This window comes from Microtus ochrogaster, chromosome X, assembly GCF_000317375.1.
Source record: "Microtus ochrogaster isolate Prairie Vole_2 chromosome X, MicOch1.0, whole genome shotgun sequence".
In the NCBI taxonomy this organism is placed as follows: Eukaryota; Metazoa; Chordata; class Mammalia; order Rodentia; family Cricetidae; genus Microtus; species Microtus ochrogaster.
This window is the reverse complement of record NC_022026.1, coordinates 40,351,253-40,374,812: the sequence shown is the minus strand read 5'-3', so window position 1 is coordinate 40,374,812 and position 23,560 is coordinate 40,351,253. Positions and strand designations below refer to the sequence as shown.

The 23,560-nt window shown below is 40.0% G+C and overlaps 1 protein-coding gene across 4 annotated transcripts; it reads right to left on the bottom strand.

Moving 5' to 3' along the window:
• Positions 1-5,782: 5,782 nt before the first annotated feature.
• On the bottom strand, positions 5,783-15,479 carry LOC101979210 (cytochrome c-type heme lyase). 4 transcript variants are annotated; one of them, XM_005358706.2, is made up of 7 exons: positions 15,408-15,479; positions 14,614-14,769; positions 12,165-12,316; positions 11,705-11,853; positions 10,722-10,841; positions 7,681-7,767; positions 5,783-7,110 (listed from the first exon to the last, which is right to left on the bottom strand). In XM_005358706.2, the coding sequence occupies exons 2-7, from the start codon at positions 14,726-14,728 to the stop codon at positions 6,912-6,914; spliced, it is 822 nt and encodes a 273-aa protein (XP_005358763.1). In that variant the 5' UTR covers positions 14,729-14,769; positions 15,408-15,479; the 3' UTR covers positions 5,783-6,911. The 4 variants fall into 4 exon arrangements, with proteins under 4 accessions (XP_005358763.1, XP_013205991.2, XP_013205990.1 ...); XM_013350537.2 differs by having other exon boundaries at positions 15,185-15,466; XM_013350536.2 differs by having other exon boundaries at positions 15,348-15,466.
• Positions 15,480-23,560: the final 8,081 nt, after the last annotated feature.

The following is a 23,560-nucleotide window of genomic DNA, read 5'->3' as shown; positions in this document are numbered from 1 at the left end:
CCGGAAGAGTCAAAAAGAGACGCAAACAGGATGTCTTGACCAGACAGAATTGTAAAACAGCAGCAAGTGTTCTTCAGGACAACAACAACAACAAAAAAGCCAACAACCTACAAACCAAAGAGAAGTTCTCATCAAGGATGGCAGCCCAGAGATTCTAAACTGGCATTGAGGATCCCCACCTTACACAGCCCTCAATCTGCCAAGGGGCAGAAGGGTCGGTCAACCAATGTTCAGTAAGCTCAAGCCAGCTAATATCCCTTTAGTTTAAGATTCCAACGCATCCTAGTTTGCAGCAGCTGTGCCATGTTTAGCACTAGAATACCCCAAACTTTAGAACCAGCCCTTGCTTTTTCCCATCTGAATGGATCAGATGGGCTGAGGACACAGGACACTTGACCATGGGACTTCTCAAGTCCACATACCAAATAAGATACAGAGTCTACTCAATTTGAAGGCTTAACAGTAGATCACATTAGTTTTAGTATATCCCCTTAAAATCTGAGATATACTTATATTCAAATAATGGCTCATCCCCTGAAGCTTTATATGAGATATAATTGTATTAAAAAGAATGTCGGTGGTGGCGCACGCCTTTAATCCCAGCACTCGGGAGGCAGAGGCAGGCAGATCTCTGTGAGTTCGAGACCAGCCTGGTCTACAAGAGCTAGTTCCAGGAAAGGCTCCAAAGCCACAGAGAAACCCTGTCTCGAAAAACAAAAACAAAACAAAAAAAAGAATGTCTATGTTTATCTGACGGCATCTCTAATCTCTAGCCTTAATATCATTCTTGGTTCCCAAAGCTTTGCTTGAAATTTTCACTGAATGTCCCGCAGTGCCTCAACGGGTCTTAAGGACCAGCTATATATCTCTAGTGCTACCCTGAACTCCAATTTCACTTTGTATCACCCCACATCTTTGGCTAGAGAGCTCCTTCCTTCTGTGCCTGGAGCCTCACCTGGTCTATTAGTCATGTTTCTTATCACTGTGGCAAAACACTCAGCAGACACAATTTAAGGGAGAAAGACTTCTTTCCTGCCAGGCAGGTCCCCAAAATGGCAAGGCGACTTTTTATTATGAAAGCTTGGCCTTAGCTTAGGCTTTTTCCTAACTAGTTTTATAACTTAAAGCCATATTTTTTTAAAATCCACATTCTTTTACGTGGCTTTGTTACCTTTACTGTCTACCTATCCCGCTTCCTCCGCATTTGGCTAGCCACTCTGCCTTTCTTCTTCCTCCAGTCCTCTCTAGTAATGTCTAGCCTCTTGCTGCCCAGTTATTGGCTATTCAGCTTCTTACACTAGTCACAGCAATGCATTTTCACAGAGCGTACAAACATCCCACAACAACCCTCCACAGTTCTGGCTCATCCACCTGCAGACTCTCACTTTTTTCTAGTGTAAAAACCCATACTCAACATATGTACGGGAAACTCCCCATTTTCACGGACAGGATACAATGTCTGTCACATTTCTCTTCCATTGCCCTCAAATGTTCTTCCTCACCCATCCTCTTTAGTTGTACATCATTTTCTGAACAAAATTAGCTTAAAATGTCACGAATACATCAATAGAAGATCCTTCTGGCTCTTTGCACAGGCTTCAGTCAAGCATCACTACCCATTAGCATTACGGTCTGTAGCATTATCTGAAGGTCTTTAAACTGGATGGAGATTTTGTGAGTTTTGTCCATTTTAGACTAGGCAGAGATAAGACATCTTTTTGGGATATGTTTGATAAATGCATTCTGAACATAGGCATGTTGTTTTTAAGACACTTACCATGTGTAATAACAAACCATGCAAGGCCATCAGCTCCTTGAAAATGCAGACACAGGTGCACATTTTCTAAAGAAAAAGCTTTGAGAAGGGACTGACAAACATGGAGACACCATCTTTTAAGAAACACTGCCCTGCCGGGCGGTGGTGACACACACCTTAATCCCAGCACTCGAGAGGCAGAGGCAGGGGGATCTCTGGGAGTTCGAGGCCAGCCTGGTCTACAAGAGCTAGTTCCAGGACAGGCACCAAAGCTACAGAGAAACCCTGTCTCAAAAAACCAAAAAAAAAAAAAAAGAAAGAAAAAGAAAAAAGAAACACTGCCCTGCAAAGACTCTTGACACCCTAGCTCTGTGCTATATGGGACAATGAAAGAAAGCGACCCATGATGCCGCTCTGCTCCGGATGGAAATATTAAGGGATAGTGAGAAGGTTAAGTGGGTAATTCCATCTACACAGCTGTGAGAAGTTATCAACACTGAAATGAGACTTTCAGCTGTTTGTGGGTCACCTATACCCTATAAATAACCCCTCAGCCATGCCCTGTAGGCCCAGTAAATTCTTTGGTTCACCAGAGTCTGGCCTTCAGTGGAACGGCACTCTGATTTGTCACTGGAGACTTATAAGGAGGAAATAGGCATATATTTACATCTCTCCCAAAACAGAGTTCTCTGTACCAGAGAGAGAGAGAGAGAGAGAGAGAGAGAGAGAGAGAGAGAGAGAGAGAGAGAGAATGAATGAATGAATATATATGAAGACAGGTGTTACCCTTACACAAGCCAAGGAATATCCAGAACCTAAAAGCAAGATATGGATCAAATCTTTTGCTTTTGCTAGAGGGAACAAGACCTTGTATTTTTGGCCTTCAGACCTGTGAGAATAATTTCTGCTGTTTAAGGTGCTCCATCATGTGGCATTTGGTTATGGCTACCTAGCAAACTAAGATGGTGAGCAAAGGTCAGACAATTAGGAGCAAGAGCAAACGTTTCACCTGCTCAAGGGAGTGGTCACCACCAATTCACATAGAAGCAGGACAGCGTATAAGAGCTTTCTGCATCAGTCTGGTGCACTGCCTTTACCCGACTGTAATCCTGCCTTGGTGTGATCACCTACAAGTCATGGGAGATACTTTCCAAGGAAAAGTTCTTGCTATTAAAACAGAACTTAGATAAATGAAGCACCTTTCAGAACTGAGAACAAGACAGGCTTCAGGGAAGAAACGGTGAATAAGCAAAATGGGAAATTTTGGGTATTTCCAGTTAACCTTTGCTTTGGCATCTCCTCCTTATAACTTTGGCACATGACTATGGTAATAGGCAGCAGTTGGAAAAACAGTTGCAAAGTTGGGAGTGGGCGGAAGCCCAAAAGATGCCAGGGAAAAATGAGGCCCACATGGTGACTTGACCAATAGCATCAGTATCTCCTGAGAGGTTGTTAGGAAGGTAAATCCCCAGCTGTCCCATGCTTACAAGATAAAGGACCCTAGGTGGGAGCCCAGGCACCCGCATTTTAACAAGCTTTCCAAGGAATTCTGATCTCCAGAAATTTGAGAACAGCCTGGCTGGACAAAGAACACAAGGACAAGAGATGGGAAAAGCAGAAAAAAAATCTCAAATAATGCCCTCATGTACTACTTTGCTTAAATAAGTTCATGCCACACTTCAAAAACAGCTAAAAATCAAATTATAAAATGATTACATGTTAGATTTTATCTGAAAGTCCATAAACAGCATCATCCACTCGTCCTTCTGCAAGGAGCAAAGGCCACTGGCTCTTCTGGGTGATGTGTGCCAGCAAACCTTTTTTCCTTACATGACCCATATACGAGATACATCACCGACTACTTCAGTTCAATTTGTAGCAGGAAATTTAAGAAAAAAACCCAGCAAAACTGTGAAAGAATTCTAATTTCTCTGATTATTTTCCCAGTCCTTCTCATCTTCATGGCAGCATTCTGAGTGGCTCTCTTGTAGGATGTACTGAACTTCTATCTATGAAGTTGGTTTGTGTTTACATTTTACATTAGGAAGTTCAGCTTAATCATACTTGCCCTGTGGGACTTGCATATTAAGCTAACCAAGTCTCTCCTTAGGTCTATGTATTATTAAAAGGATATTCCTTTAGCCATTTTAAATAACACGTGGTTGCTTAGATTAAGCATCTATATATCTACCTAGTAATACTTAAAATCAGAAGAGCCTCCTGATCTTGCCAGTTTCTTCCTGTGGAGCATCTCAGCACCTTGACTTTTAGCCTTAAGTCAAGCTTAACTTGACGTCTCCCTTTGTCTCTGTCAACTGTGGAGATGGTTGGTACTGAGTTCTCTCCACCCAGGGCTCTTAACTTGACTTCTCCCTTTGTCTCTGTCAACTGTGGGGATGGCTGGTACTGAGTTCTCTGCACCCAGAGCTCTGCTCCAAGAGCACTCAGACATCACTTCACAGAACTTGCTTCATAAAACAACTCGGTCTGCTCATTTTGTAGTCATGAAAACTGAGGCCCAGAGACAGAAATGTCACAGAATAAGTAATGTAGAGCCCACTCAAACAAGCCACCAGCCTTCACGGTATGCCCTCTTATCAACAAAAACCTTGAGTCTACAGCAATACAAATCATTGAACATTGTTTTGACAGTCACGTGGAAAAGAGATAATACAGAATGTTTTGATTTTGATAGGGAGCAGTAACTCTGCTAGAAGGTAAACACATCAGGGACCAAAGAATTTGGTAACTTTCTTGGTTTTATTCCTGTTGCTGTGATAAATAGCCCAATAAAAGTGACTTGAGAAAGGGCTTTTGCTCACAGTTCAAGGCACTCCATCATGGTGGGAAGTCAAAGCAGCAAGAACCTTGTGCCCACAATCTAGAAACAGGTGAATGCATAGTTGCTAGAGTTTGGTTCACTTTCTTCATTTATGCAATACAGAATACCAATGAAGCAACCATGCAGCACACAATGGCTGCATATTCCCACTTCAATTAATGCAATCAAGACAGTCCCCCACAGGCATGCCTGGAGTCCCATTTTCCCAAGAGATTCTGAATTCTGTCAACTTGACTACACTAATCATCACAGTAACTAAATATATTGAAAAGTACTTATGTGTATCCCTAACACATTTAGAACCATAGTGAATTCTATTTTTTTATTTCTTTCTTTTTTGGGGGAAAGGGAAGGGGCTTTTGAGACAGGGTTCTCTTGTAGATTAGGCTGGCCTCGAACTCACAGAGTTCCACATGGCTCTGCCTCACGAGTGCTGGGATTAAAGGCATGCGACAATACCACAAGGCCCATAGTGAATTCTTTACATAAGAATTCTACCATACCATGATTTTGTTTACAGAATGAGCTCTGATACTGGGTTTCTGTAGGCAGATTTATCTGTCCTGGGTGTGATGTAGAGTGGACATCAACATCACATAAATGACAGCTAGTGAATTCATAGGAATACTAAATGCTAATATGTAACCTAGTTTGAACTTAACTTTTCTGTTAATACTTTGCCTGATACACAAGTATATTCTGATTCTAAATGACTTTCCCACAGACAAAGGAGGTTTTAAAATATTGGAGAAGATCCAAAATGAATCTCAAGTTATATAAAAACATATCAGAGCAGAGTTCTACTCCCTACCTAGATAGACTCAAGTGTAATCTAGCCACAAAGCAACTCTGAGTGTTCAGCAGGTGTCTTTTCTAGAACTGGTTAAAAAAAAAGTGTATATAAAACTGTTTATCTTGTAATTTACTTGACAAATGACTTTCACAATACCTTATCACTGCAACAGCAAGAATCCTTGCCTGCAGCTTAACTTTCAGTTTCCAGTCATAATGCTGTTTGTCAAAATACTTTATCCTATACTCAAACAACTGCAGCTGTGAAAAGGACCAACAGTGATGACATTCTTATGCAGTTTAAAAGTGATTAACAGATGAGACCACTGTTGCATTTAGTGAAATCTGTGCCTGAAAAAGAAATAACTATAAAGTCACTCTGAGATGTTTCAGAATCTTTCAACTGTCAGCTTTATTTAAAAAATACAGATATTTTTAAATGTTGGATTTTAAGCATCATATAACAAAGAAATCTACATCAAATTAGTAACTCAAAGATACAAACACCATCCACTAATTTAATACTACAGTATTTAGGATAAATTATATTTTCATTGTATCAGCACTTAAGAAAACAAGTTATTTCTATCTAACATGCTGCTATAATTAAAATTAAAACAAGTTTTCAGCAGCAAACTTAGTCTTGCTTAAAACAAGGATAAAACTGACGGTGAATTGATGCAAACATTCCACAAAAAAAAACCACTTCTTGTGAATTCTTACACTTATCCAATATAACTTTATTTTTCACAGAGACATTGCAGGCCCTGTGACTGCAGCCAGGCTTTCCAGGTTTACATTAGGCTACTGTAAACAAGCTCCTGGTTAGAGAATGGATTTGGGATGTGATAACATAAGGTAATTTGTCAACCTTCAGGGACAATGAAATGACTTTTTCCTTAATAGTTATATATTAGAACAGAAATGAGGAGCAAAGTAGTTTGAAATTTGCATGTATCATCTAGTTGAAACTTCTATCAAGGTCAAATCTGAAGAAAAAAAACTTGGCATGTCTTAGTCTTACAGAGTACTTTCAGTGCATACTTTTGCATTTTTCAAGGTTGTTACTTAGACTCTAGGGATTTAAGAAATATTGCTTACTTTTAAAACAAGAAGAAGTGCTTCTTTTATAATGAATATAGTTAAAATATTTGGCAGGTAAAAGCATCACATTTTCAAATACTCCTGAGAAAACAATAAGGACAAAAACAGCTTTCTATGCTTTTTTAAGAACTCTTTTTTCAGACTGTCTATAGAGAATAATACAAAATACCACAGTTAATGGGAAAACTAAGCGACTACTTTCCTCTTACACCAAATGAGAAAAAAAAATTTAATGACCTATCAACTACAATGGAAAATGTGGCTCAAAATTTAATGGAGCATAGCATCTTTGCATGAAAGATCAAGTTTGATTACACACTTTAAAAGTACCCATGGTGACATTATGAATGCATTTAGTTTTAATATCTTTCTCAGAAAAAAAAAGTTTCAGTTTTTTCATAACAAACAAAACAGTGGTTACGAAGTCCAGCGCCACCAAGCAACCTTCATTCTGTCCCATACTGCTGAGAATGAATCAAAGGCAGGACGCACATCTAGGATGGTGAACTGGTAGTCCTTGTTAACCTCACCGCCATCATAGTAGTCAATGACATACCTAACTTCTGTGCCACAACGGTTGATGATCCAGTCATGCCTGTCGAAAGGCAACTCATACCTGGAATGAAAGCACAACAGTGAATGCTAAGTGCTGGTCTGCGTTGATTCTTGGTGTAAGCAGAAAGACAGTCAGAAAAACAGCACATGTTCAGATGCCTGATCTCACATGCAAATGCCTAGCGGGGGGATATGAGATGTGGGCAATAAGCCTATGGTGCATAGAGAATGTGGCATTGAAGAACTATGATGAGTCTATGTCAGATCATCTGTCTATAAATGAAAAAGGTTCATGGGAAAGAGACCCATGCCAGAAGGCTAGCTAGAAGGCTGGAGAAATCTAGGATGCTAAGAAACCCAATTACACAAAAGACAAGGGAAGAATGAGGCAAGATAAAGATCACAAGAAGAGTAAAAGGATAGTTCTAAGGATCCCCCCAAAAAGCACAATTCAATCTTTGGAGAATGAAGTAGGAAGATCGCCATTCTACCCTCATAATTCTGCCCATCTATGAGTAAACTCAATGAGATAAGGAAATGTAAGCTGGATATACTTTACAAGTGGAACCACTTTCTTACACTCTAGTTTCAGTGGTGAGAATATCAACAGCAGTTGTATACTGATACTTACCCCATCCAGGAACGAATTCTTGCCCTTGGTGAATATTTTCTGGCTTTGCCTCCAAATCGGACCAATGATGGGCCACAAGGACACTCACTGAAAATGCCCAAATAAGAACAGTCTATTAAAGATACTTTCTTTCCTTTGACAGAATGATGTTACAGTTTTATAGTAATATCTTTTTTTCCTATATTTATTTGCTATACTACCACATTTACAGAGGACAGTAACTTTTAACAGAATTCAAGTAAATTGGTCCTATTTGTTGGAAACATTTCACTTTCCTTTTAGGTTGTATATGTTTCTCTCTAGGCATCTTCTTGGCTTTCCTGCGAAATTCGGGAGAAAGGACCTTCTCATTTGAGAAAAGGGCACAGGCACACTCTCAGAAAAAACTGTGATGTATTGTGTATATTCTTTCTCTTTTGCATAGAGCAGCTAGGATTTCTGCAGAGAAACAACAGAAACTGCTATATAAAATCAGCTCTTTGGGTGTATGGGCTTTACCTTCACAGATTCAACCAACTATACACTAAAAATACTTAGGAAAACACTGTATCTAAAAACTGAGGATATAGCTCAGTTGGTACAGTACTTGCCTATCATGCAGAAAGCTCTGGGTTCAATGCTCAGTACCACATAAATCAGATACTGTGATGTATATTTGTAATTTTAGCACTCAGGACGTGAAGGTAAGGAGGATTACAAATTCAAGGTTACATAGAGGTCTCCCTGGGCCACACAAGACTGTCTCAAAAACAAAGACTGTCTCAAAACCAACTGAACAAACAAAAAAACAGTAATAAACATAAAACTGTGCATTTGCACTAAGCATATCTGATTTTTAATCCTTTTCGTTGTTCCTTGAATAAAACAGTACAACAATTTACAATACATTTACATTATTTTAGTCATTTATAAGTGACTGTCTAAAATATGTAGGAAGATGTACACTACACATTATATGAAAATGCAATGAAATTATAATATAAGGAACTTTCAGTATACATGGCTTTGTTATCTTCGGATGCCCTGGAACCAATCCAAGAATATTGTGGGAGTACTTCCTTGTTTCATTTTAACCAATTAACAAACTTTTTGAAGCAAAAAAGAATGGGGACTGACTTCTAGGAACCAGTGGACATACTGCTGAGCCTGTTTTTTAAGTGAACTGATCACTGGCAGTGTCCTAGTTAGTATGACTGAGTTCCCTTAAGGGCCTGTCTTCTACTGACACAAGAGTACAGAGGATATTCAAGACGCTGCCCTTGACACAAACCTGATTCCCTGATGGGGGCTGAAGGACTGGTCCATTAAGACAGGAGCCACTAATTTTGTTAGCTGCTCCCATTGGTAAAATAAGCTAATAATCCTACCATGCAAAGAAGAAAAGAATCTATATCCAAAGTACAACAAAGCCAGACTGTGGACTTTCTAGTATCTCTTCTCAAGAGGTTAATAGGTAAAGCAGTAACTCAATGTATGTAACTTTTCTTTTGAAGACATTAGAGGGAACTTTTATGGCCTAGCTAATTTTGACAGATATCTGCAAAATGACTAGAGGTAATTGAATTGACAAGCTGAAATTCCTTTAGTTTTTATTTCTTTGTTTTTAAAACCACACTGCAAGTAATGAGCAGGTGGCTTTAATTAGAGTACATTTTTAACCTAGGTTATGACAGCTACTTACATCTGAGTTAGCCAGCCAGGTCTTTCCTCTAGGTCAGAGGTTACTTACCACCAGGAAAGTCTATCCAACTGGCATCCACCTAGCAACACTCACGTAGAGTTCATACTGAAATGCTCAGTACAAATACCAAAAACAGACTAGTATAAAAATAAAACTTCAAGTGGCTTTTCTCTAAAAAAAACTTATTAATTATGCTTTGGAAGGAATTTGAAATGTAAGCCAGATTATGATAGGCCCTTGCTATGGAAGCTCCTTCAGCCAATAGCCTTTAAGATAGCAGCTCACTTGGGCATGGTCTCTTAAGACTATAAATGCAGCTGTAAAGCATGCACTGGCTCTCTTGCTTCTGGCTCTCACTTCCGGCTGTTAGAGTCTGTTCTTGTTCCCATTTGTGCAGAGGACTGTGATCTAGGACCGTGATCTGTGAGTCTCCCCTAAATAAATAACCCTGTATTATACGTAATTCTGAACTAGTGCGGTATCATTTTGCATCTTCCCTCATCAGGACATTGTTCTTTGTGAAGATACTCCCCATTGCTTCACTTCTGGAGGTGATGGTCTCAACCAGCAGTATCACATCATTCCATAAACATCAAGCCTATAACAATTCTGGACCAGGTCACACCCCAAAATAAGTCCAGATGGCAGAGTTGCAATAAAACTTCCAGGTGATGTGGAGAACCACTACTTTTTCAACTGACCTATTCTCTCTGAGAAAAGGGGCCCATGTGAAGATAGACTTTTAAGGTCAGTCCTTACAAGGATTCCAAATAGTGAAGGAACAAAATAAGTTCTTTCCTATATCCCTTGGATCACAAAGCAATTCAGTCTCGTTTCTGATGTGCTCTGTTCTGCTTTCAATGACTGACCTACCATACTTCGTTCACTGAGAGATGAGGCTCCACCTACCCCTTCAATCTGGTCAAGCTTGAAACACTTGAGTCTTTCTAGCTATGTCAGAAAAGGAGATTTGGCTTCTGTTTGGTGCCTCTGGAACCTAGCCACTGTGAGGTAAGGCAGCTGAGACAGCCACATTTAGAGACTGTGAGCAGGTACCCCTTTGCTAAATGGGGGTTCATGGGTCATGGCTTCAGGAAACTCTAGCCCACAGTTCTGCAGCAGCCATTTCTGATCATGTCCTGATCATCTGAGGCCTAAGTCAGCATGGAGCACAGCTGAGCTATCTTTGCTTCAAATTTTCTATAAACATAAAGCTCAGGGAGTAAGAAAGTGTGGTCTACACTATAAGAATCATCACTGTTACACAAATGACTAACAAATTACTTAAATGTTAACACTGTAGGAAAGTTGATATGCAGTAAAAGAAAGAAGCGGGAATTTTTTTAGATAACATACTTACTGAGCATGAAGAGCTTCCCACTTCAAAATCTCCTTCCAAGCCTGCTCATTATTCTGATTGTGAATTCTAATGATATTATACATATCTTTCTGACTAATATCATCATCCTTCCACTTCCACCTAAGAAAGAATGGGCCAAAATTTATCAGATATCATTAATAAAGCCAAAATAGTTACTTCATGTATTTATAAAATGGTTTATACTTTTTACACACTGAAATCAAAGATTAATAGTTCATCTTAACCTTATTTCATGGAATTCTCCAAGCATACTAATTCACCAAAGCATTATTCATTTAGTACCATTGATAAATGATTTACTAACTTTTTCCTGGCACTTTATATAACAGAGTTTCTTTTTATATTTCTAAAAATATATTTGTTGTAATATGAATTGAACAGATTGTCTGGCTCAGGTAGAGCCCATTCAATCAGTTACAGGCCTAAGTATAACAAAAAGGTGCAGTCCTTTCCATAAGCAAACAGGAACTACTGAATGTCTGCTTGGGCTACAACATTAGGCTTTACCTGATTTTCAACCTGAACTTAAATATCAGTTATTTCTTGATTTTAAGCTTCCCAATTTTCAGACCAGAACTTCTAGCATCAGCTCCCCTGGTTCTCAGGGTGTGTGACTGATTAACCACATCACTGGCTTTCCCAGGTCTCCCACTACCTGACAGCAGATCTTGGAACTTATTGCTGGCATCCATGATAATGGGAACCAATTCCTTATAACAAATTTCTTCCTGAACACTTCACCCCTACTCCACCACCCCTTTGCCCTGTTACTTATGTTTTTCTAAAAAACATTGACCTTGAATACTAGCTTTGTACTTATATTCTGATAACTCTGAAAATTCTATTATACACTGATAAACTCACTAAAAATTACTGTATTTTTGGAGGTTAAAAAAGGTTAACATTTAATTCTGAGATGAATGTGCTAAGCAAATTATTTTCTAAATAATATTCTCACTTACCCTTTCCGTAGCATGGCATTCCAAAACATCTGTTCAGAAGGGTAAACCCACTTTTTCTCGGAGTCTGCTCTTGGAATAGATGACTCCTCTCTTGAGGTAGACAAAGTAAATGGCTGCCCTGGGGATGGGGTCTGATTAGGCGGTGGCATCTAAGGAAAATCAGTATTGTATTTAAAGGTCAGTACGATGATATAAACCAAAAAGTAGTCAGTACACCCTGGAAAGTTATTCACCATATAAGAAGTACAAATTCCCATTAAGCCAGCAACATCAGACTTTCAACCTCTGACATTTTTGGTCATACTACTTTTTTGTTGTTGTTGTTGCTGTGATGAAATAACCACCAAGAAAAAAATTTATGAAAGATTTATCTAGCTCATAGTTTGAGAAGACACAGTTGACCATGGTGGAGAATGCAGGGGTACATAAAATGCCTTTGGAAGAGATAAGTGGAGATTACCAGGTTTGAAGGATCTAGGTTCTCCTTATTCTTAGCTGCAGCACCAGTAACAGGGCACTCCACGTACTCATAGGCCCGATCTTGGTGGGCAGGCACAGAGTGTGCTCTGCTCTCATCGGTTGGTTCAGATGCTACTGCAGTCATGGGACAGCCTGAAATAATCAAGTATTAAAAAAACAATTACTGTTAAGATAACATACCAACAGTGGAAGAAGGTACTCTTAGTTAAGACCTTAAAAAGCTAAAATTGTGACCAACACAGTTGAAAAACTAAGTTTCTTCTACTTAAAGATGCCAAGAACTAAGCCAGTTAACTTTCTAAAGATGACAAGATGCTACAAATATACTTTCCCTTTAAGAGAAAAATATGTACATTCTCCAATTCTATCATGCCCCCAGCAAAAAATAAGCCAAAATCATTCTGCAGATTCAACAGTGGGTGTTGCCCATTATATTATTAGCAATGTCCTACAAAGTTCCTACTTGGACCAGCAGCTGGGAGCTGACAGAGGAACCTAAGTGAGAGCTGGCCATACTTTATTGGGTCTCTCTGACTTCCAGCCATTAGTTCCTGACAAGTCAATGGAGTAGCAGCCACTATGTAAGCATCTATTCTTGATACACCCCCCTCAAATATTGGGCACAGGAGCAGAAAATGAGCAGACTTTACAAAGACTAAAAGAAAAACATTCCGTTCTGCTCATGTTTGTTTAAAGACTCAAGTAAGCCACAGAAAATCCCTATTCATCTGAGGTCTAGTCCTTGTCAGCGGATATAAAAGCTCATCAAGAAAGCAGACTTGTAAGGAAATATACCATGAGAGACTCATGCTTCTGAGTCTTATAAACAGAGGGGCACAAGTAGCAGTCAATGCCTAAGCTCCTAGGGTGCGGATCCAGGCAGGTGTGGGGACCGAGAAGCTTGTTTAAACATCAGGTGATCAGGAAGGTACTTAAAGATCTATGTCCAAGAATAATGGCTGCTTCTGTCATGGAATGCTCCCTTGTTCCAGGCACCAGTAGGAAATACAGAATATGCTGAATGCTAGATGTCATACATAGAAAAGACAAGTTTCTTTCACTTCCTTAGCCTCTCCTCCCAGGCCTTCATTCTCCAAGAGCCCAAGCAGTTCACTTTAGGGGTGAAAACATAACTGCAATACCTCTCTCTATGACAGTAAAACACTAATCTTCCCAAAGCCTTGATCCCAGGTGGGTATCAGAAGGAAAACAGTGCTATACTTTCCACATTATATAACCTAGAGGCCCATTAGTCTCCTAGAAAGACTCACATTCTTCACTATGGAAATAAAGCAGGATCACAAGTCTCTGTGGCAGATAAAATCATAAAGAGGACTACTAGAGAACAGAAGCTCAGAGCCAAGCCACACTTGCTTTGTTTGCTTTCCCTTAATTTCTAGAAGAAGGAATACTGGAAGAGCATGGGACCTGTCCTTGTCCAAGGTCACAACATTTTCACCAACTTCAGCACTTACTAGCTAAATGACTCGGAGTACAGAAGTTAGTTTCTCTGAGCCTTAGTTTCCTTGACTATAAAACAAACAGAAAATCAATCCCCCATACAGGTTTATAAAGGTGAGAATGTAAGCCCTATCAGGCAAAGGATTTTTGTCTACAATCTGCATTGCTGTTTCTCTCTCAGTCAAGAAACAAAAGTCAGCATTGCTTGTGAGAGAGAGTAAGTGCTGACCTCTTGGACTTAGGCTGGCTAACCCAGAGAAAGAATGATGGCACAGGATCCGTGAGCATGCAGGAAACATGAATATGCAATAAGCATACCGACTGCCCCAATCTGAACTATCAAAAGCAGACAGGCACTAATTAAAGAACTTTTTATGCTTCCAACCTTGCACTGACATAATGGTCTATAAATTCACTTGGTGAAGGCTTATTTTGACCTAGATGAAGACTACAGCTGATACGGGAGTAGTTTATTGAAACATAGCTAGACTGAGCTTTCTCAGCTCTGGCTTTCTTATTATTTAGCAACCAAAGATTCCATCCATGTCCAAGGCGGTAGGATGTTTAGCAGCATCTTTGGTCCCACCCCACTATATGTCTCAGTTGTGAAAAGGCCAACTATTTATTAACTGTCCCCTTGAATGATGGCTCTCCTCATCCACGACTAAAAACCCCTGATGGAGGCACAGGGAAACTTTGGAGAGGCCGTTTTGTGGAACAGCTGCTGGGTTTCCGGGCATGATCTCAGACAGCCATCATCAGAATCCTGTGAAAAATATTACATTACACCTACAGATGACAGACTAAGACACAGAGAAGCTGTTTATGATAATGGCTAAAGAGCAGTAAAATTAGGATCAGTCCCAGGGTGCCTTACTCCCAGGCTTACAAGCCTCACTGGCAAACTACAGGCCTCTTCCTTTAGAACCATTACCTCTCTTTCAAATTTCTAGCCAAAAGCAAACTACCTTTCCTCCTCCGGGCTTCATGCATCGGGCATCCTGAAGGCGGTGAAGGGGGCTGAAGATCTGAACCGTTTGAGGTGTTCACTGCAGCAGCAGGAGTAGATGTAGAGGAACCCATGGCTGGAACCACAGGGATGACTCCCGGTCTCAAATTTCCACCTGCCAAAGCAATAAGTCCGATTTCAGTGCAGAGGCTTAGCAACCAGACTATCAGCCCCTTGTCATTCTGACACTGGCTGACCCTCATTCTTCTTCCCCAACCCATGGGAAAGTACACCTGCTTGGGGGCAGTTTTAAAATACTGCCCCCTTTAGGGGAAGTACCGTGAAACCTATGCCACCATCTGGTGACACTTCTCTGAGAGACTGGAAACACGTAAGGTGAAACCGTGTCTTCTAGACGTGTTTAGACCTGGTGGTGGGGTCCTGTGAGGGGCAGGGGGTGACACGGGCCCGGGAGACGAAGCATACGGAACCGGACTCGAACCCCTGTCCTCGGGGGCCCCCGGTCTCAGAGAAGACGGGGAGGTTCAAAAAACAGGGAAGTGTCACCAAATTGGGAGGCCAAGACGCACAGATGAAGGGCAGCACGCCACCGATCTTGTCCACCTGTCCATGTGCGTCCCACCCGAACCAGTCCGCGGTCCTCAAAGCCCACCGCACGCCCTTCAGCACCTCAGTCTCCCCTCGGACTGGCCCGGGCGGCCACTGCATCGAACCGCCAAGCCGGATACTCACGGCAGCGACCAACTGCCGCAGCCGCAGCCGCCGCCGTAGCCGCCTTCTCCTCCTCTTTACCTCAAAGGGGGTCACCGCTAATGCCCGGGTCACAGCCGGCTTTCTCCAGCGCCCTTGACTTCCTTTTCCGAAGGCGGAACTTCCGGAAGCACTGGGGCAGGCCGCCGACTGAGAAGCCCTGTCAGTCAGGGAGGATGGGGCCCACCCCTTCCGGTTCGAGGCCTATAGCCGTCCGCGCCTTCTCTCTGACCCCGCCTCTACGGTCTGGGCGGTGTTTTCAACTGGGCTGGCGGCTAAGCCGCAGCGGAGCGGGAGAGAGCTACTCTGTTCATTGTGCGTGTGTGCTTTAGGGAGCAGAGGGGGCGCCCTGGAGTTGTCAAATTGCTGCGGGGTTGTTTTTGTTTTCACTGGCACTATGCGCGTCCTTACGTGTTTCCAGTCTCTTGGAGAAGTGTCACCAGATGTTGGCATGGGTTTCACGGTACTTCCCCCAAAGGGGGCAATATTTTAAAACTGCCCCCAAGCAACTGTCTTTAGGTTCTTGAAAGGTCAATTTGTATCTTTTAATGGACACATAGTATTCGTGTGGATTTACGGAATAACATACTATAATTCAGTACCTGCGCTTAAACTTTGTTTACCTAATCCTTTCAGGACTCCAGCAGCTGTTATGAGTGTACTCCATGTAATCAAGTAATTACAGTTTTCGTGGAAGTATTATATTTCATATAAAGTAAAATAAGTTTTCATATAATTTGTGTGTGGTAAACCAGAAGATGGGGGATAGTTATTTCACCCGTTACATTTTTGTAACATTTTGTACATAGACTGAGAACCATTGTTCTAAGGTGTGTATATAAAATCCAGCCCATCAAATCTTTTTTTGAAGTTTGAGTGTAAATGGTTTCAGGTCTAATCATGTTGTATTGGATAATATGTACTATATTTTTATATAACATATATTTATATCTTTTTAAGATTTTCCATATGTTCTACAAGTCTTTCTTCTCTCATTTTATACGGTTAGTTTCCCATTTTCAGAATATTTTCTTTTCTTTTTTTCCAGGTCCCTAGTCCCTTCCTAAATTTCACATTCCTATTTGAAATTCTTTGTTGTATCACACTAATCCATTCTGTTCCACCAGTCTCTCTTCTCGTACTTTCTGCCTTCTCTCACAAGCTCTTCACCACCATTTCCTGTTAGCTCCCGCAGTTCTTACTTTTCTTTCACAATTTATTGCAAGATTACCACCTTCCCTGGGTCCTGAACTTCCAGAGTTTTCCAAGATTAGAGGCAGTAGGAGACCTCACACAGGATCGTGGCCGGAGAACAGAAAAATGATATGGCCTGAGTATGAGGACATGGAAAAGAAAGTTGCATCAATGAGGAGGAGCTCATAAAGAGGAGCATGCCCTAGTTATAATTAATCTTGACAAAGAAAATTCTACTTTTCCATTTAAGTGTAATTTTCTTACCTACGTGTGGGTTTACTGAAATTAGAATATATATCTTTATTAAGCTTTTTAATCTTGTCAATTATATTTAAAATATGTCACACCAGGGAGTGATAGTTTACACTCTATGATCAGTCTCCTATGAGATAGGAGCTTACACTTAAAATTATTACATCTTTCATCACAAATGTGTTGCTATGAAACATGTCATCCCTAGCAAGGGCTTAGTGATATAGGAGACTTTTACCTAGTACAAGATTCCTATCTAAATGTGGACCAGTAACTAAGTCTATTATCTGGAAGTTTAGAATCAGTAAATCCTTAACAATATCCCTAATTCAATGATAATTATGGAGAACATATAACATATCAGGTACTGTAAAAATTGCTAGGAATATAAAAATGCCGAGCAAAGGATTTGTTCTTCAGGAATTTATATTTAAGTAACTTATAGGTCAACTAACAATAAAATACATCTAAACAGATATAATTTCACGTTATTTGATTTGAAATATTATTTGACAGAGACTGAGGGGGAGACACCACTATTGAAAGTTTGATCTATGTAGAGGGGATTTCTATCTGGAGCTATTTTAAATTCAGAATATCAGACCCTACCACAGATTTGTTGAGTTCAGGTCTACCTTACAAGTGGATACTAATCAATGCTAATGTTGAACTCAGGTCCATTCTGAAAGCTGAAGTCTGTTTGCTGATAAATGACAAGGAAAAGCCCAACTTCCTTTTTGGAATCTACACGTATGAAGATTATAATAAGCAAAGTTCTGCTTCTCATTAAGTTAGGTCTTCTCAGTTGAAAGTTGTTTTTGTTGCTCCTATATTGGGGCATTTGGCTATATTTGGAGACATTTTCAATGGTCATACTGGTGACAGAGGCCGTTAGTAGCATCAAGTGGGAAGAAACCAAGGATACTGTTGAATACCGCAAAGCACACAGAAAAGATCTTGTAAAAGAGAAGTATCTGGGTTCATGTGTTTATTAGCCACGACCATAGCTATTTTGAAAAGTTCCTCCAGTTTTATTAAAATGATGTCAGTTTCTTGAAACCACAGTAATAATCACCCCAGAACCTACATAACTTGCTATAGCTTATTTTCCTAGATTCCTGATCCTTGGAAAGGACCCCTAGTGTGGTGAGAGCTAGCCTTTAATCCCAGCATACAGGAGGCAGAGGTATGTGGATCTCAGACAGCTCAAGGCCAGTCTGGTCTGATTTATATAGTGAGTTCCAAACAAGTCATTGCTGCATAGTGAGAACCTCATCTCAAAGAACAAAGATGTTTATGGATTGCCTAATGTTCTTTGACAATTTGCTGGTTATTCCTAGCAGTGGCCAACTGTGGACCAAAAAAAGAAACTCAGCCTCTTTCCTTCCTGCCCCGCCTTTCTGTTCTATAACTGGCCCAGCTGATAAGCAGATGGCAAGCTCTAATATTTACAGAGACTCCTCCATACAGTCACTTCACTAAAAAAGGGCTTTCACTGTACCCTTGTCCTTGTCTGTCCAATGTCAACAGTGTCAGTGTGGAGAAACACTAGATTCAGAAATCTGTGGGCCCAAACTGACAGCTGAAGTATAGACCTTCACAGTTGGAAGAGATAGGGACAGAGAGGGGATGAGAGACAGAGACAGAGAAAAACACTAGGTAACTACATTGGGGTAATTTAACTTATTTCTATTACAACAGTCATCATGAAACTGAAATGGGCAACAAATGGTATGTAGGTTAGGAATAAGATTATTAATATTGATGTCCTTATGATGAAGTTGCGGATTCATTTGTTGTTGAACATGAGCTTTTTATGCGTGGCAGCATTTAATATGAGTGGGAAAACATGGTAAAAGGACCGGTAAAAGTGGATGTAGTAAGCATTGCTTCAGAGAGAACCTCATAGAGCCACTGAAGCTTCCCTTGCTCCAAGTGGAAATAATAGTGGAGTTTTGCCTAGAGGAGTGGAGATCCAATTTTTTTGTCACTGAGGATATGCTTAGTGGTAGATCAGGTTTGCTAGTGCTCAATGATGATCACAAGAAGAGGGACAGTCTTGATGCTGTGAATTTTCAGTGGCTACCTCCCAGTAAGCTCACTTATTCTTTTGACGTGAACCATCGTGGTATACTACAGTTGCCAGAAATTATAATCTTCTTGAAAAGATGAGAGAGCTAAGAGTGGAATAGTGTGAAAGGAGCAAAACAATTGACTGCTAATTTCGAGAACTGAATAGATTTATATGTGGAGTGAGATCAGGTTTGAGTAGTCCATGAAAGTTGTAACAGTAGTTGTTGCTGAGAAATATGAAGAGCAGCTCAGAATATCCTTTGGAACTCAAAAGAATGCAATTGGTTACAGATAAGGAAATGTAACTCATCACATATGGCTGGATGCTAAAGCCACAAGAATGGATGGCACCATCCTTCAAGGCTTTTGGTCTTCTTTGTTTTCATTCCATATTCGAAAGAACCTTATGACTTTAGTTTGGTTTCCCTATTAGGAAAAAAACTGCATCACTAGCCAACTTAAATATATCTTTTTTTCTCTGGTGGTTTTACCTCTTATTATAAGCGCTGTGAATTAGTAAATTGGAAAGAAGAGAAGTTAAAGTGGAAGGAAAATCGAGAAGGTGAGGTAGAATTTGCTATAGAGGAAAGAGGAGACAGCGCTCCAGTGGTTTGGAGTCACTCCACTCTAAAGCAGGATCGAAGGATTAAAGCCACAGAAGACAAGATGACAAGCCATTCTCTACCACCGCCACATGAAATGTGGTTTCCAAAGAAATGAATTTTGGGAGATATTGAAATTCATATTTTAAGTCTCAAATCTCATAGGCATAGATGTTTGTGGTATTATTCTATTGTGTAGATTCTCTGCAGTAAAAAAAAAATATATACAATATTTAAGTGAAAAGTTATTGGTAGAAGTATTTGGAAAATAGAATCAAAATATAACAAATGACCCTCTTTCTCTGTCTGTTCCCTTTTTCTCCCTTCCCCCATACACACATATACATAGCAATAGCAATATAACACTTTATATTCAAAATAATGCATTGTAAATTATGATATATGAAATGGTTTAAAGAAATGCTAAAACATTCCAGTTCCCCTTCTGTTCTGGAAACTTTCTGCCAATGTGGTGTGGGAAAATTGTCTGTATTCTGTCAATCATGTTTTAAATAAACGCTGATTGGCCAGGCAGGAAAACCAGACAGGAAGTAGAAATGATATAATGAAAACAGGAGAATTCTGGGAAGGAGAAAGCTGATTCCTCCCACTCCTGCCCAGATCACCAAAGCAGCAGAATGTGATCTGCCTCACTGAAAAAAGGTACTTAGCCACATGGCTACCATAGATCAGAAAAATGGGTTAATCAAGATGTGAGAGTTAGCTAGTGAGAGGCTAGAGCTAATGGGACAATCAGCTTATAACTTATGGAGACCTATGTGTGATTTTCTTTGGGGCTAAACAGTTGTTAGGTACTGGGCGGGACAGAAAACCCCAACAACTAGCAGGCCCCTTCATGTTACAGAATGGCGCCCACATGGATAACTGCATCCACAGAAAGCCTGACAAAGCTTGGTAAAGACTAGAGTAATGCATTTCAATTTTCAGCCGTAGCAGGAAAAAAAGCTGAGTTTTTTTTGAACTGCAGCCTATCTTGCCCATCCTGCCAGGGAAAACTGACTCTTTCAAGCAGGTGGTCCAGACTATGGAGCTCTGGACAAAATGTTGCAGCTTGCTTCCTGGCAAGGACCTTGAAATGCCATAGGAGCTTTTCAGTGTTGTTTACACACTGCTGCAGCTTGCTTCCTGGCAAGGACCTTAAAACGCCACAGAGTTGTGGCAAAAAAAAACCTCTCCATATTCCTTAGCAAATTAAAGCCCCATGTGGTCAGAAAAAGAGAGATATACAGTAAAGAGAGATTCAAAGAGTAACAAAACCTCTAAATGGTCTACATTGTGTTAAAAATATATACAGGCTAAAGATTAAAGTTCTCAAAAAAAAAAAAAGAAAGTATCCTGGGAGGCAGAGACAGACGGATCTCTGTGAGTTCAAGGATAGCCTGGTTTACAGAGGGAATTCCAGGACAAAGATATACAGAGAACCTGTCTCAAAAAGCCAAAAGTTAAAAGTAAAAATAAAAGAAATAGAGGTTAAAATAAAGCCATGTAAAGATGGAAAATACACAGAGACTCTTGATACTGTATGCTATTATGCTCTCTTTAAATTATTTGAATGCTGAGGAAGGAGCAACAGCTGCTAAAATGTATTTGCTTATAAATGCTGCAGAATTAATCCAAGATGGGTATTTTGAAAATACCTTGGCTTCACAATTGAAGTCAAAAGGCATGTTACTTTGGAGAAGAGATTTTGCTTTTGTTTCCACAAAAAAAATGAGAGGCTGTGGATTTATTCAGAGTTAAGAAAAATCAGCTTTGGTCAAGGAAGACCACCTGAGAAATCTCCAGTAGGAACAGATGGCCTGGATGTCTGGGTTCTACATCCAGAACAGATTAAAGACTGCTGCTTGAGATGATCAAGACTCACAGGATACTTCAGTCAGGACTTGATCATAACTCTAAATTTTCTTTAGGTCCCCATAAGATTATCAGTGCCCCCAACCAGCTGGAAGTAGCCTAAACTGTTGTGGGGTACTGGGTGGGACAGAAAACCCCAACAACTAGCAGGCCCCTTCATGTTACACCAATGTGCCAATAATTCTTGTCCTACTTCTGAAAGAGAGGTAACAATGTTATTGGGAAGCATGGTCCATGAGGTTATCTTAGGAACACTCTATTGTCTCCAGATCTGTTTTATCAACTATTTCAGGGTTCTTTATAACCATTTAGGTGTGGGTATGCATACATGTGCACATGCATGTGTACACATATGTATTTTAAAATAAATTATAGGGATTGGCTCAAGCCATTTTGGGGGCCAGGAAGTGTAACACCTTTAGGGGGCAGGCTTGCAGACAAACATCTCCTAAATTCTTGACATGTGTTAGATGTGGTGCTATACTCTGAGGCCAGGGCACGAATGGATGATATTTCCTGCTGCTCATCAATGCTCCAGGTAGCAAGACAGACACAGTGTCACATACTTTCATTTTTTTTGTTGTTGATTTATAAAAAATATGTTGGAGTGTAAAGAAAATGTACTGTGTATCTTTATTCTGTTCCAAATGGCAGGGAAAACAGAACTGAATGCTGGGAGGAAGAAGGGCAGAGTCAGTGAGATGCCATGGACCCACCACCAGAGATAGACATGCTGAGATTTTGCTGGTAAGCCATGACCTCGTGGTGATATACAGATTAATAAAGATGGGTTAGACTAATATGTAAGAGTTAGCCAGTAAGAAGTTAGAGCTAATGGGCCAAGCAGTGATTTAATTAATACAGCTTCTATGTGGTTATTTCAGGGCTAAGCTAGCCAGGCAGCTGGGAGCAAACAAGCAGGCCCTCCTTGCAACATGCATGGATCTTTTGACACAGAGAGAGAAATAGAGAGAGAGAGAGAGAGAGAGAGAGAGAGAGAGAGAGAGAGAGAGAACATGTTTCATGCCTAGGAAAGACAGAAGAAGAGGGTGTCAGACCCCTGTAACTAGAGTTATAGATACCTGTGAACCACAATGTGGGCTCAGAAAATTGAATGTGGGTCTTCTGCAAAAGTAACCACAGATCCATCTCTCCAACACAGAATTTTCATTTTTATTTTACAGTTTTGACCATTATGATTGAACAATTCAGTGGCTTTAAGTCTATCCACAGTATTATATACGCATCACAATGAATTGTTTTGTAGACTAATGCAGGGGTTATTCCTGGATAGTAAACTTTTCTAGATGCTATAGATCAGCTACTGTCTCCCCGGATTCATTTTGTAAAACCACAAATGACAGCATTTTAGCATTGTTTTTCTTCACTTAAAATATCTTCCATATTAGTACATATATCTTTCCTTTTCATTTGTACTTAATAAATGTATGCTATGCCAGTTATAGATTATTAGAATTATTATAGTTTCATAACTGGCCTCTTAGTCATGAACTTCCAGTACCATCCTATTAAAAATAATAGTATAATGGTTAATTTTTAACCACTCATACTATGTCAGCACTTGTGTAATTCTTAGAATTGAGATGATTGGCTCAAGAGGAACAAGTTTTGTTTAAATGTTGGTTGTTAGCTATACGTTTAAATGTTACCTTTTTGTCGTGACTTTTCTCAGGTTTACTGAGGACTGACTGACAGAACAAGAATCTATTTGAGGATTACAAAAGATGATTGATATGTGCATACACTGTGGGATGATTACCATGATAATATAATTAGTATATACATCATCTCACATAGTTTCTTTTCAAGTATGCCGCATATTAAGATCATCATATTAATCATCATGCTATACATTAAATTCCCTGGACAGATTTTAGCAGGACACAGGTTTTTACTATGCAGCAAATGGATAACTAGGAAGTCAATATATACCAGGCTGGCCCTGAATTTGCCTCATTTCTAGAAGGTTGGGATTATAGGCATATACTCTCACTCCTATATACGCATTCCTCTTATAACTGAGTGTTTGTACCATTTGACCATATCTTTCCATTTCACTTACCCTTTGACTTCAGGTCATCACCCTTTTGCTCTTCATATAGTTTAGAGATTCTCCATCTAAGTGAGATCATGTATTATTTGTCTTGCTATGCCAATACCTTGCCATAATGTCCTCTG

Coding starts and splice junctions, on each gene's coding strand:
- LOC101979210 (XM_013350537.2), bottom strand. CDS start 15,323: ATGCAGTGGCCGCCCGGGCCAGTCCGAGGGGAGACTGAGGTGCTGAAG. Junction 14,770..15,184: donor TGGCGTGCTGCCCTTCATCT/GTGCGTCTTGGC, acceptor TTGCTTTGGCAG/GTGGAAATTTGAGACCGGGA. Junction 7,768..10,721: donor TGGGAAGCTCTTCATGCTCA/GTAAGTATGTTA, acceptor GGGCATTTTCAG/TGAGTGTCCTTGTGGCCCAT.